Below are 15,582 nucleotides of genomic sequence, written 5' to 3'. Positions count from 1 at the left end.
AGCAGGGAGCCTGCTTTCCCCTCTCTCTCTACCTACTTGTGATCTCTGTCTGTCAAATAAATAAATAAAATCTTTAAAAAAAAAAATACACTACCAGGAAGAGACAGATCCTAAGAGTGTTGGAACATTACAATCTTAGCTTAAAAAAAAAGGTGCTAATTCCATCCAAATTCTCCCGATGCAGTTCTTTTGCAAATACCACCTTTCCCCAACCTGTATATCTTCAGCTCCAACACAAAAGGAAACTTTCTAACAGACCTAAAAGATCAAAGATCTCCCATAGAGAGTAAAAGGGAACCCTGAGGCACCAGAGTAGACACTAAGTGAATCAACAATGTTCTATACCACGTAGAGACAAGTTGGACAGACACTAGTGTAATTTCAGGCAACAGCAGACTTATAACTCAGCCAAATGAGACCATTTCGAGGGAAGTCCTTGTCACCTGAGACCACCCCTTCCAGACATTATTCAGTCTAACAGTGATAACCCACAAACCACATGCCACCAAAAGAACCATTTGACAACACCGTTCTTAGGTGGAGAGGAAAATGACCTTGAACCCAGGAATGCTCATGCAACTCCACCAGCGCCTCCAAGGATGAAGGGCAGAAAGCCTGAATCACGGGACAGTTCTGTCACTCACTTCCCCTCTACGGAAGAGTGTAAGCCAGCCAAGGAAATCAGTTCCTAAATTAGCCCCTACATAATCATAGCCTCCTTGGCAGAAACTGTTCACAATTATACTGGTATTTGGACCTTCCACGTCCCTCCTATGTCCGGGTTGTCAGGATTCTTTTTCTGAGCAGCGGAGACCCCTGAGTTAACTTGCTATCAGTCCAGAGTAATGTCGGGAAGGATCTACCTTAAGAACCATGTAGAAAGCATTCTGTGTGGTACCTAAGTCAAAGTGTTGTGCTGGGAAGAACTGAAAAGGATGATGGATAATGAGCGCAAAGTGCATTTAGGAACAGAGAAATCCTCTCGAAGAATCACTTCGGGAAGGTTAATAGGAGGAAAGAATCAAAGAGAGATGTAAAATCGTTCTAGCTCTGATAAAGGGAATTCAGTATGACAGATGAGTTGATTTTAAATAATTTTCAGTCCTGACTTAGGATCATACTCTCACAGCTCACAGATCCCCTTCCTCCTGTATTCAGAGTGATTTTCTTATCACAGGTATGAGCTTTCCTGATTTAATTACTCAACTTCAGGGGGCAACCACAGCAATTTTATGTACATAAGAAAGAAAATGATTTGCTAGGGTTTCGCTGGGGTTATACACTAAAATGGTCAGATGGGACTCAATCTTACCTCTATGGAATTTCTTTTTCCAACTATTTTGAGTGTCAAGGTTACAATTCTTAGCTACCCTTGTGTGGGCCAAGAGCTAAAAGAATTTCTACAGCATTTTTCTTTGGATGAGAAAGCCATCAGTTTCTCTCCTCATGATGCATCTCAAATCAGGTTCCAGCCATACTGTTTAGCACATTAGTTTTAAAGCCCCTGGCAAAAGAATACCGGAGTTTATATTCAGGCTATCAGATTTATGATTCAGCAGACTCTTTACCTTACGATGGGGCAGACAGACTACAAAAAGAAAGTGTCTTATGAAATAAAGTAGCTGTTCCTTTTATCACAATATGCATATGATTCCTTTGAAGCATTTGAAAAATTCTACCTGATTTATAACTCTGCTATGGCTTAAAATGCTATTAACAGTACTTTAGGGAAGGTTTATAGTCCTCTTTTCAAAAATGTATCTGCTTTAGTCTCTTGAAAGAAAAAATAACATGCTGCACTTACATTTTCCCAATCAAAATTGCATAGTTGAGGCAAATTCGTTTGTGCTTTGTAGCGGAACTCACAGTAGGTGTTCATATCTAAAAACTGATTTGTAAATGCAAAGTCATGGTCAAGCTCACCTTTGTCTGGAGTGTATGCTAATGATATGTACTGCCAATACACTTCCCAAGATTTCATTAACCAGGCGCCTCTCAGCCTTATGCAACCCTGGAGCAGGAGCATGAAATTCACGTAGCGGAAATGGTAACAAATCTGTCTGAACTCCTCCTTCTTGGAGGGAAGGGGGTAAAGGCTCTCAGTCTTGTTGAGGTATCCAGCCCTCACTCAATAGTGGCTGTGTATACTGAGTTTTGTTGGTTTGAGGATTGCGTCTTTAGAGGTTAAAAAAAGAAAGAAAGAAAAGAAGGCACGGGTGTTTCTCAAGTTGCCATATTCAACTCAACCAACAAAACTAAAGTCTTCCGTTTTCAAGCTTCAGGAGGGAGGCTACATGGCAGTAGGGCTCTCTTCCAGCCCCGGGTCCGGGGAGGAGCTTATTGCTTCGGGGAAGGGCCCCGGATAGGTCTGTGCTGTGTACTGGATCCCTTTCTGCAGACCCGTCTCTTCGCGGAAGTCCCCCTGGCTGCTGAAAGCCGGGCACGATCTAGTCCGGGCATACTTCTCGGCGTGGTCCGTGTGACCCACCACCTCGCTCACAGTGCTCAGAGGGAATTCTCTCCACCGTCGCCTCTGCAGCTCGTCCTCCTTGTACTTAATGGAGTACCAGGCCAGGAAAATGAAAATAAAGCCGACAAATTTGAGGCCAGCCGCCAAACCGAAATAGACAAAACGGAACGATGTCACGTTGTACTCCCAGCAAGAGCCTTGCACTCCACATTCCTGTTGCCAGAGCATGCACGTGGTGTCGATGACGGCGCCGAAGTAAATTGGCGTAGGAATGTATGCTAGAGCGGGAGAGAAGAAGACAAAGAACGGTATCTAGCCCATCGTATCAGAGAAAACAGATCTGTAGATGAGCAAGGTGCTTGTTTGCTCTAGGTGCTTGTTTGCTGAGGACAGTGGTTTTCTTGTATTAAGTGACCGTTTTAACTATGGCACATCTTATTATAATATAATATTATAATATCTTATTATAATATAATAAGATATAATAAGATATCTCATTACGATATAAGATATAGAATTATAATATAATATACTATATATTATATTATATATTATAATATAATATATTATAATATAGGTATTATAAAAACATTCACCGAGTTATAAATACTTTAAATCTTCCAGTTTGCCACTCAGTCAGAATACGTTATTGTTACATGTTATATGTAAAAATGTCGATTGCTAAAAAATTCAATCAGGCAATCCTTTTAAACTTAAAAATCAGATTTTGCCATTAAATACTCAAGAGGCTATACTAAGACCCTTTATGAACCACTGAAATGCAGTACACTTAGTTCTTACGGGGTTGGGTTCTAGTCCTCGGGTGCAGGAAGAGTATGAGGAAAACACTGTCCCCTATAAGCCAGAAACCACATCAGATGGCAAACTGTATAAAGACATTTGGGGCATGGAAATAACTAAGGCATAAAATTCATCTTTGAAGCTTGGGAAAGGTCTGTGGTGAATAGTAGCTTCGTTGTTTGGGCAATGAGATAGACATTTCTTCACTCCCATAAGAAAGAAAGTCTACCCAAGTAGACTTCCTTCACCATATGTTACTCCCTTTGCTGAAATGTGCCCCATCCCCAAACTGTTCACCTTACAATCATCTAACCCTCCTTCAAACTCCTCACCCACTCAGATGCCACTGTATTCCCACTACATTTTGCAATCACCTTCATTGCACCAACTATCATGTAGCAATGAAAGTGTTTGCGGATTTGTCTCCCGTAATTTCCTGGATGGCAGAGGCCAAGTCTTTTATTCCTTGCGTCCCAAGGACCCCTCAGGACAGCCCATGGATCCTCGATGAGTTTATACAAGGAAGTGATCAGAAGGAGCAGGGGAGAAAAGGGGGAAGAAAAGAGAAAAGAGAGGAAGGAAGGGAAGTCGGTGGACTAAGTGATGTATTTTTAAATATATTGTATTCATTTCAAATGACGTATGTTCATTACAATTAAAATGTAACATTACTAAAATACTTAAAATTCTCTTTTTGCTTTGGAATTTGGGGGAATGGAAATTGGTTTGTTGGCCCAACTATAGCTTTTTCATAATCAATGGAACTTAAGTAAAGTCTGAATTAAGCAGATGACTGAAATGTCTTCCTTTCACTTATTCCTGACACGGCGACAACCCTCTATTGACTTAGCCCAGCTCCATGACATCAAAGACAAACAGGGCAAAAAGGAGGACCTATTTTTTTTCTTTTCCTATTCAACTACCCCTTCGCTAAACAAATTTCCTTCTTTGAAAACAAATTTTTTAGTTTTCAACAGGAAGTATAAGGCAAGCTTCTTAACTAAATCAAAGCATCCCAGAATTTCCTTTCGCCAGCTGGCTTTGAAAAATGGGACCTTCAAAGTTTTATCGACACCAAAAAAAATCAGCCACCCACTCAGTGCAACCAGAAACCTCTGAGGGTGACCAGAGAAAACTCCCTACTCCCAGACTAGACCACCAACCACAGCGTAACAATAAATTGAAATTCTAGAGAAGATTAATGTTTCAGAGGTCAAATGATACCATTTTAAAGTGTTTCACCCTTCAAAATGGAAACTAAAAATTTAAATCAAAAAACTTATTTCTTTTTCTTTTCTTTTTTTTTTTTTTTTTTTTTTTGTCCTGTGGACAATGATACTGATTACTGGGAGAAACAACAGCTGAAGAAAATGACAGACTGCTACTCGTGAAAGAAAAAATATGCTTGATGATGGGGAAGTCAATAAAAAAATACGTTGAAATTGATCAAAGCAATGGGCTACTTCACATGATATTTCCCATGCATTGTCCCAAAACACGACAGAGTGAGACAGTGTTTGTCAAAATCAGAACGATGTTCTTCACGCCCTAATGAATTCTGCCATATACCAACCGTGCTAATGACCTTCTCTTGTTAACAAGTAAAGGGGACTCCTGATGCCTGATGTATCAATTTGGGGATACTTCTTTTTTCTTTTCAGAATTTTTAATTTCTTTTCTCAGAAAACTCAATAGGTATCCTTTTTGCCTGGCCCAATAAAATTATTGTAAAGAAGTAAGAAATTAAAATCTTTTCAAATAATACGAGTGCCAATTTCCATCATTTTCATGTGAAAAAAGTCATAAAGGGACAAAAATGCCAGGATCATAATAAGCCCATTATAATTGCTTGGTTCAATATTTCTTACGGTACCAAAAAACGCTCTAGGGAATTTAGCCCACATTTATGCTTATGGTGAAAAAGAAACTGTTCTAAAGTCCGTTGTATTCTGTTTCCTCAAACGACAGGACTGGGTAGCTTCTAGTTCAAATCAGAAAATAAGAAAGTTGTGCCCTCGCCGCTAACCCATAAAATCCTAGCTACTACTAAGAGTAACAAATGATTGACTTGCCATTTTTTTAAAAGACCATGAAAATTTGCCATCTGTAAAGAGGAACTAAGAGGCACACGTGGAAATTCAAGAACGTACCAAGTGTTCGCAGTAAAACAAACTGCATTCCCAGCGCAAAAGGTCTCTCCTCATCTTCTACTGACCTACGGTGAAGACAAAGAAAGAAATGTCTTATAACATTGGCCTCAAGAAAACAAACATCAAATCAAGCCTGCTTAGTACAGAGCCAGACAGCAAGAGCGGCTGTGCCAAAATATTTATTTCCTAGAATTTATTAACAGCAGCCAAACAAGACTGCTGAGGTAGCTAGATTGGTGAATGAGTTCTCCCCATTGAAGACTCAAAGAAGTCCTGATTAACTCTGTTTCTGGGTAAATACTGGTGGAGGGCCAAAGGTTCATGGTTGAAGGGGGACAATCAGCTCTGAGCTTCTAAAATCAGTTCTTTGAGGGACACCTGGGTAGTTCAGTGGGTTAAGCTTCTGCCTTTGGCTCAGGTCATGATCTCAGGGTCCTGGGATGGAGCCCCCCACATCGGGCTCTCTGCTCAGAGGGGAGCCTGCTTTCCCCTCTCTCTGCCTGCCTGCCTCTCTGCCTCCTTGTTACCTCCGTCTGTCAAATAAATACATGAAATCTTTTTTAATAAATAAATAAATAAATAAAATCAGTTCCGTGAAAAAATAGATATAATAATTTATCCTAACTACTGCATTCTTTTTTTTCCTATTTGCCTACACTTTCCAGAGGGCAGGTGTGTCGACTGAAAGTTACTGTCGTAATTTCTCAAGGGAAAGTAGAGAGGAGAGAACTTAAAGAAAGAAGTAGAGTCCCAAGAAAGGTTGCAAAACAAGTCAACATTAGAAAAAGAGCAAACCCCTCCCACCACCTTGTGTTTTTCTTCTTTTCCCAAAACATATGTTCCAAGTAATTCCTATATGGCAGGAAGACTGGATTCTATTGATCTGTAATTAGCAAAAATTAAAGGGCTCTTTTTCTGAAATTTTGGGTTAGAAGCCAGCTGGTGATTTGCCATGACATGGGCAGCCCTGATCTGGGTTATTTAACATCTCTTGCAGAATTAAAGTTTAAAGAATGAGATTATTCAGGATTCATTTTTTAAAATGATGAAGTGCCTGATCTTTTCTGTGCTATACACGTTGAGTTCTAGGTAAAGCATGTCCACTTCCCCAGGACCCACGCACCTGCCATCTTCTCCCCTTATCTTCCTTATCTTTTCCTAGCAATTTGCCCCATGCTGCACACACCATGGTCAGTCTGTATCTGTTATTGGAGGAATTGAGAGATTCAACCAACGGGCTTTCCCACCCAGTGCTGTTATCATACATCTAACTCAGCATCCCATAAAGAAAAGAAGCCAAAATGTGCAGAAGCAGCAGCAAACAGCCCAACTGTCCTGCTAAGAATGACATCCCAGCAAGTATGACCACGGGGTGCCCAGCACTGGGGGGTGCTGAGAAGCCAGGGCAGAGGTAAAGGGAGAATGAGGACTGATTTCCTTTCATCCTCACTCCGTTGCACTGCCTCCGCTGGTCCCCTGAAGCTGCTTCTGGGGGCATGCGTTTCCTTCGCCATGCTGTCCCCTTCCCTCCTTTGCCCACGGCAGCTTTTACTGCAAATGCCAACACACTGATCTGAATGGGTCCGTGTCAACATTTTTAACAGGACTTCCATTAAAGCAATGCCTGTGTTCTCTTATAAGCAAAAAACCACAAACAGGATACCTAATAAAACATAGCATGAACAGCTGGAAAATGACATCTCCCAGTCTGCCCTTTCCTTGTTTCAACTCCAAAACTTTATATGATCGTAAAATTCACGAAATCTGCATTTTGAACTGCAGGCCCACTGATCCTGGAGGCACTACCTACCTACCAGGTTGGAGATAATACTCTTCGCTGTACGCGAGACTTCGAGACTTCGCCAAAAGACTTCCTGCCCCGTCTGGAGTCAGGCTCCTTGTGGCTAACATGGTGACACCTTTCAGCTCCTGAACTTGAACCATTTAGGGCACCGACTTCAGGAACCAAAAGCACCCCAAAGAAGTTTCACTAAACTGCAAACCTAGAACCCATCTGAATAAAGAACATTCTGGGGTATGAAACGTTACAACCTTCCATTCCCTTCCTGATGTGGGAAAGCACTTCTCTTAATAAATTCAACAAGCAAAGGTCTGAGTGCTTCCCCGTACAATCTAATTCTGCTTTCCTCTCCACCTTACCACACCAGTCCCAGCTTGGAACGTGTCCTCTGGCCATTCTCAGCGCATACCCCTGCCCCCCCCCCCCCCCGCCACCAGGCAAGCAGAGTGCTATTCTCACCTGAGTGTCACTATGATGGCTGATGGTTGGGCACATGCTGTGATGAAGGTGACAATGAAGAGAAAAATTAAGAACGGGATAAGGGTATTGCAGGCTCGTTTGCACTTCCCGGACACAGCATAGCCGTTCTCGTTGAGATAGGTTTTGACAATAACCACACGGAGCTGACCGCGCTGTCCCACCGTGGGTGGAGTGATCACTTGCCGGCTTTGGACACAGGTGCATTCTGTGTAATTCCTTATCTAAGGGATAGCAAAGATGGGTTGTGAGCCAACCTAAAGCATAGGAAAATTAGGACAAAGTCAAATGCTCTAAAATAGCTCTAGTATTTAAGGATGGGTAATATTTGCTGAGCAAAATAAGTCAAACAGAGAGAGATTATTATCATATGGCCTCACTCATATGTAGAACATGAGAAGCACAACAGAGGCTCATAGGGGAAGGGAGGGAAAGCTGAATGGGAAGAAATCAGAGAGGGAGACAAGCCATGAGAGACCCTTAACTCTAGGAAACAAACCGAGGGTTGCTGGAGGGAGGTGGCTAGAGGCCGAAGGGGTAATTGGGAGGTGGGCAAGTGATATGATGAGCACTGGGTATCACACCCAACTGCTGGGTCACTGAACTCTGCGTCGGAAACTAATGTTGTACTCTATGTTGGCTAACTGAATTTAAATTTTAAAAAATATGCATAATATTTAACTGAAAATACAGCCTCCTTGCTAACAGTAATGATCTAAAGTGTGCATCCAACAGTGTCTGCTGGCCAAATTGTAAACTTTTATAAGGAGCTTTCAGCACTCTGTTCCACAGCGTTCACATTCCATATGCTCATTTTGGTCACAACTATATCCTGCTCCCACTGCTGTGCAATTCTTGGGCTGTCTGATTAGAGAAGCCCCTCAAAAACCGGAACCAAGCTTTCTGTTTACTTGTGCCCACCAGAGCCCCTGGCATCAGCCTGGACACAGCGCAGGACCTAATGTAAATATTTGTTAAATAAATGCAGAGAACACGCGATGCAGCGTGATGACTCCAAGGCCAAGACCAGGGAACATATCACTGTCTGTTTCGTTTGAAAAAAGGTAATTCAAGGACCTAAAAAGGTATTTCAAATAAAAGCAACCAAGGAATCTTTCTGCCTCTTACGTTGTTTGTACAACAAAAACAAAACAAAACAAAACAAAAAACAGACATCAGCTTGAGCTCCCTGTCACTGTGAGCTCTCAGCCACTTAGAGAAGCAGTAGCAACAAATATGAGAATGGGATGCCGTTTGGCCATCTGTGCTCCAGGGACTGCTGGCCTCTTTTTAAGAATGAGGACTGTGCCTTAGAGGACTCCCTCGTTCACTCCCAGGGAAGGACTTAGCCACTGAGAACAGATCTTGTTTTCTCTTCCAACTTGGCACTCACCAATTATATAATGGGGAGCCAGCAACAGGATTTCTCCATTTATCAGTACAGCTTAAAACTCAGAAATCAAATATGACAAACCCAAAACATACAGTCAATGGTCTAATCCCTTAACACCTACACAACACAAGTCAATGCACCTTAACTTTTTAATTAAAGCAGCCTCCTACAATCTGTTCTTATGCAAAGAATGAAATCAGGCTCAGTAAAGAACTGAGTAGAATATGAAAACCTCCCACAGTATTATAGCCTATTTATAATTCACAGGGAAGGGAATTCTCAAAATAGCCTATTCTTGAACGGACAGAAATATCTTTACTCTGAAAGTGAAAGAAAGAAAGAAAGAAAGAGAAAGAAACTTAGAACTCATATTCTATGAAAAATGGCCATTGCCCATCTTTACAGACTCTGATCAGAGAAGGTGCTCGCCTATTCTCTTCTGCCAGCACCAAATGTGGTCATCTTGACCTTCAAACGCATCGCAAGGGCCCTGGCAGAGTAAGAAATGAGAGGCCTAGCATTCAACCTTATCACGTTTCACTGAGTTGGCACAGAATGTGAAGTGGGAGAGGGATGATGTGGAAATAAGTCACTGTACCCACATGCTCCCTTCATCCCTGGAAAAAAGAAAATGATAGCATTGCATAATTTTCTTTCCTCTGGCTTCTTGTCAAGATGTATTTTGTAGGTTATTTGAAATTTCTTGAAAAGAGGAATGGAAGCCACGTGTTAGTCCATGCATCCTAACATGTCCTTGTCACAGGATGTTGGATCAACAACAGTACAGGAACTTGCGAAAAATACTCACCCCAGTACTAAGATTACCACTGTTAACACAGCCAGCCAGACAAGGGTTAAAGTATGTAATTCCATCTGATCCGCAGACTGGCTCATACTCGTGTATCTTACAACCACAATTAACATTGCAGCTTCCTGTCAGGTTCCTGTGAGGCATGGTGAGAGAAGGTCTAGAGAGGAAAAAGCAGGTCATGAGCAACATTTACCAAAATAAAACTCTAAAGAAAGTTCTGGACGTTAAGTATTTTGTCCATTTTAGAGAAGCTAGTCTCATTAAATCAAAGCTGTGGTATTGTAAAGTAACCACCTTGGATAATTATCATTTAGTATCATTTTAAACAAAGCACCAAAAGAAGTTTCAATTTTCTGGTACCATAAAATTAAGACTTCTGTATCACATTCTGTATCATGCCTCAATTCTGCCTTCCATCTTGGTGCCACAGATCTGGGCTCAGCTGTTCTAACCCCTGTATAACTACTCGTTTGTTGTGGACATTAAGCTCTCTGTCTGAACAAGCCCAGGCCTCGATTTCTTTAACTATAAAAGAGAGGAAACACTTTCCTTTGCCAGATCAATAACACCATTAGGAGGGCACAAGCAAAAATCCATCCATCACAGTTGTTCGACACAGGTTGCTCTGACCAAAAACTTGAATTATTCTGGAAGAAATTATCAAAGAAAGACGTGGGACTCTAGAAATTGAGTCATAAGTGATTTTCAAAGAAGAATGGGAATCACATCACTAGTTTTGATTCAAACAACCAGAGAGGAATGAATGATTCAGTCCTTCCTTTAGAATGCCCAGATGTGGATTCCCAGTCAAAGTGGTAGGTTTTGTTTTCTCATAGGATCATGATGTCTGATCCAAAGAAATGATACAATATGAAAAGTTCCAATACAACCGATCTAGGCAACAAATATAAAGGACAGGAGGAGCAAGTAAGGATACAGGGCTGGGGAGAGAAGTATTAGAAAATGCTGTGGAAGAGCGGAGGCAGGCAGGGACCCAGGAGGGACCCATGGAAGAATGGAAGGGGTTCTCCAGTGACCTCTTTCCTTGTCTTCTATGACCACTATTTTTGTCATTGATGAAATACTGTTCCCAAAACCAATAGCAGATCCATCATTCGTCCACCCATCCAACAATATTCTAGAATGTCTCTTACATGCCAGAACTTACCTTTAATGCCTATGTTGAGTAACCACTCCTCGTCCCAACTCTGTGTGTTAGTCACACACGGAGTGTGTTACACTGAGTCACACAAAGAGTGTGTTACTCTGCTAACACAGAGTATGTTACACGCATAAAGCATTATTTGTTCAAAGGTGTCTCTCCTGTGTCCTCTTTTACACGTTGATAACCGAGTCCTCAAATTTTAATTAAAGGAAAAATTTCATAGCCGTATTCAAACCTTATCAAGAGGGTCACCTGGGTGACTCAGTTGGTTAGGTGTCTACCTTTGGCTCAGGTCATGATCCCAGGGTCCTGGGAGTGAGTCCCACATAGGGCTCTCTGCTCACAGAGAGCCTGCTTCCTGCAATCCTTCTCCCTCTGCTCCACTGCTCCTGCTCTCTCTCTCTATCATAAATAAATAAATAAATAAATAAATAAAATATTTTTAAAAACTTATGAAGAAAGGCTTCTAAAGAGGCAAAGTGAAATAAACTGTTCTTCATTTATGTGACTCTCAGAAGAAATTTTGTCATACAACTTTGATGATTATGCCCACAAACTCTTGGATTCATATTATTTTGTCATATGCTTTTAAAAATATGTGACTCTGACCTTCTCCTCGTTCATGCTCTCTCTCACTGTCTCTCTCTCAAGTAAATAAATAAAATCTTAAAAAAAAAAAAAAGTGATTCTAGGCCAGTAATTCTCCACAGAGGCAATCTTGTTCCCTAGGGGACATTTTTGGTTGTCACAACTAAAGGAGTGTTAATCACTGGGTAGGGGCCAGAGATGCTTCTAGACGTGCTCCAATACACAGAACCACCCCACACCACCCCCACATACAACAACCCTGATGACTACATTGGTGCCCTCATGTACAATTTAAACCCCCACACAACCCCCGCATGACTCCCATTGCCCGAGTCTTAGTGGTCTTGAGGATGAGGTAAGAAAGCCTATTTGAGACCTACTACTACATCCCACAAATGACTAAATGGAGGTCCAGAGAGGCCAAATGATTCACTTCAATGTTGATTAGTGCTGTCTTAACTGGTACCATATGAAAAGTGTTCTGTGTCCATTACTGTTCTCTTTGCTAGTTCTTCAAGAGCTACATTGCAAGCCATGACCAAATAAAAGGGGTTTTATATGTCTGCGTGCTTTGTCACTAAAAATGACAGGCTCCAAATCCATGCATTATAATTCTTACTATTGCTATTAAGAAGTTATAAGGAATTTCTTATTAAGAGCATGATTCATATTCATTTATGACCACCACAAGCTTCCAAACACCTCTCTTTCATGGATATATCCACTCAAGAGAAAGGAATCTAGGAGAATATAAACAGATGCTCAAAACCCACTGATGACAGGAAGCAAAAGCTTTCCTGAGTTCCAGAAACAGAGGCCCAGTCCCAGGTCACATTGGGTATGTTTGCTTTTCTCATGAGAACATGATGTCTGAAATAAAGAAATGATCCAATAAGGCTCTAAGAAAATCAAAACAGGCAACAAACATAAATAGCAGTGAAAAGAAGTGGGCATTCATGAGAAAGTCATTAGGGGAAAAGGCCAGAGTGGCACAAAAAAAGGAAAGATACCAACATGGTTAAGACTCTACACAGTGCAGATTTTACAAAAGAAATACATTTTAAAGAGTAATAATGTCTTGTTTGACTATCACTCATTTTCCAGAAAACAGGCTGGGCTATAATAAGGATTTAAGTGTGTAAACATGAATAACACTAAACAACCGCTCATTAGCCTGAAGGGAACCCACCACGGGAGGACAAATGCACAAGGGCCGGGGGACACCACACCTCCACTGTGCAAAGGGACTGTGCATCACATTTCCGATAACTAAAGCATTTCTGACAAGTTAGCTTTACAAGTAAAAGGCTTCTGGCAGCTCAGAGGCAAGGTAAGTGTTCATTTCCAAGTGAAGAAAAAGGCTTCACAGGGATGCCTGGGTGGCTCAGTCAGTTAGTTAGATGTCTGCCTTCAGCTCAAGCCATGATCCCAGGACTCTGGGATCGAGTCCCTCATCAGGCTCCCTGCTCAGACAGGAGTCTGCTTCTCCTTCTGCCTGTTGCTCCCCCTGCTTGTGTGTCCTCTCTCCCTCTTTGACAAATAAATAAATAAAATCTCAAAAACGCGTGTGAGAGAGAGAGAGAAAATAGAAAAAGTCTTCACTAAGTGAAGTGGATCAACAAACACCCGCAGGGTCCAAGATGCAAGCCTGAGAGTCACACATGAGATCTTACCTGTAAAAATCACAGAATTACAGAACTAGACAGATGGGAGCAGTCTCTGAGATCATCGAGTACCACTTGTTGGTTTTAAAGAAAAAGAAACTACAAGAGATGTAACGACATGCCCACCATCATTGAGGCTTCAAGAAAACCAGCCACAGGGAGACCAAGTGAACAAAAAAGGGAAAATGAGCAAGTTTGTCACTCAGTCTTTATCAAATCAATTGCTTGAGGATCAGCATTTATTTAAAGTAATATAGTAATATATAAAAATCAAACAGATCATGGTTTAACATAACGTCCACCATGGGGCCATCACAGATGTGTAAGTAAGGACACAGTTGCTCTCAAATTTATCTCTCTGTCTCTGTCTCAATCCCTCTCTCTCTCACTAGTGTGGGCACACACAAACACACACACAAAGTATGTCAAATCACTCCACCACAAGACCTAAAGAATACTTGGACCTCCCCATCTGACATATTTCTACAGGTCACTGCAAGTCAAAGAGGAGCCCCCTAACCATCTTTCTGCCTCCCCTTAAGTGTATTCCTATTAAGAAACTTGACAAGTGGGCATCCATGCATCTTATGCTCAAGTCACATGGATTAGAAGAATATGATTCATGTATCAAATACTCTTTTAGCACAATATACTAATCCCCAAGAAAAAATTGATATCTTTCTCATAATATCTTAATCGCTATCAATTTATCTCAACCTTCAAGAAGATTTCAATTAGAATGTTTCCTTTTGATTCCACTTAATTTTTGGCTTCATATTAAAATGCTTCCCTGGCTAAAAATAGCTGTTCAATTTCAGGTTTGTAATTATTATTATTATCATCATAATCAAAGTTATCATTTAAAACTAACATTTACATAGCCCTATTTTTACTCCAGGAATTGTGTACCAAGATCTCTATATAAATTACCTCATTTATTCCTCATGAGAATTAAAATCATTATGACTGCGCCTTCATCTTTTAGATGAGGAAATTGAATACTGGAGAGGATAGATACTGTCAAAGTTCACAAAGCTAGTAAGAGCCAAAAACAGATCGAATCATATACATATAACCTGCAGCTTTTTGTTTGTTTATTGTGTTTTTCCTTTTCTTTCTTCTCTTTTTTTTGGGGGGGGGGTGGTGCCTAAAGGGGAGAGGGAGAGAGAGAATCTCTAGAAGGCTCAGCACAGAGTCTGATGCAGCGCTCGATCTCACAACCCTGAGATCATGGCCTGAGCCATATCAAGAGGCGGACGCTTAACCCACTGAGCCACCCAGTGCCCCTTCCTGCAGTTGGAATTAGGAAGTGTGTTTGGCTTCACCTGTGTGTCTGTATTTCATACGGGCATGTCAGAATCATCTCAGAGCTGTAAGAGTGAGGATTTACTGTGAACACTGTGGCTTAAGTAAGACTTTATATCAACACATTGCATAATGTGAATTCCTTGCTCTTTACCTTTTCTTCAAGTAATTTTTTTAAAAATGGAGTTAAATCTGATTTCCATGTACAGAATTGTTCAACGGTACCAAGTCTTGATAAATCATTTAATAATGCTCACTTTATTATCTTTCATTTATCAAGTGTCATCTCTTTGAACTTAAAACTAAGATCTATTATATCATCTTCTGGTTGAAATTACTTCAGACTTGAATTATTGGGCCAGAACTTTTCCAAAGATGATTTCTTGAGCTGTGAGGTGACAAGGAAGCATTTTCTCAGTTTCCTGTGTTTGGCAGTGACTGTTGGATGAAGAGATCCACCAAGTTCAACCAAGTCCAAAATCTCAGAGGTAGGGACTTTTCCCTGAAGTTACTTCTCTCAATATAGTTTTATTGAGCCAAAGTGCTAAGACTACAGAAATTCAATAGAACCTGCTAATTCAGACCTTTGTTGCAACTTTTCCCAAATGCATTTCATCCTCTTTGTCATCACTCCTGCTTCTGCCATATGGTGTATGTAGGCAGTGCTCTACTACCAGCTCTCCAGATACCTAGCATGTCTGGCCAATCGCTTCTAAACTCTCTAACGAGACCATTCATCTCCTGTGTCTGTGTCATACTGTGTCTCACGGACAGTTTAACCCACTAGAGTTTTCTCCTTTTATTTAAAGCTTTGGGTGCCACTCAAGACCTCTTATTTATTATAGAATATTTAGAATATAGGATTCTAATATATATATTCAAAATAAGAATTAGAATTTAAAAACAGAATGTATTTAGAATATAGGCTGTTTAGAATATAGAACTATTATAGAATAT

The 15,582-nt window shown here is 40.8% G+C and overlaps 1 protein-coding gene across 1 annotated transcript in view; it reads right to left on the bottom strand.

Annotated features, from left to right (window-relative positions):
* SLCO5A1 (solute carrier organic anion transporter family member 5A1) overlaps window positions 1-15,582 on the bottom strand; it is a 139,105-nt gene continuing 123,523 nt past the window's right edge. Inside the window, exons 7-10 of the mRNA XM_013061406.2 lie at window positions 9,901-10,060; window positions 7,682-7,923; window positions 5,422-5,486; window positions 1-2,748 (exon numbers count right to left, since the gene is read on the bottom strand). Coding sequence (XP_012916860.1) covers window positions 2,291-2,748; window positions 5,422-5,486; window positions 7,682-7,923; window positions 9,901-10,060 — 925 coding nt within the window. The 3' untranslated portion in view covers window positions 1-2,290. The remainder of the gene's footprint in view (window positions 2,749-5,421; window positions 5,487-7,681; window positions 7,924-9,900; window positions 10,061-15,582) is intronic.

This window comes from Mustela putorius, unplaced genomic scaffold (assembly GCF_011764305.1).
Source record: "Mustela putorius furo isolate JIRA1106 unplaced genomic scaffold, ASM1176430v1.1 tig00003846_pilon_pilon_pilon, whole genome shotgun sequence".
Taxonomy (NCBI): domain Eukaryota; kingdom Metazoa; phylum Chordata; class Mammalia; order Carnivora; family Mustelidae; genus Mustela; species Mustela putorius.
Note: the sequence above shows the minus strand (reverse complement) of the source record. Positions and strands in the feature narration are given on the sequence as shown.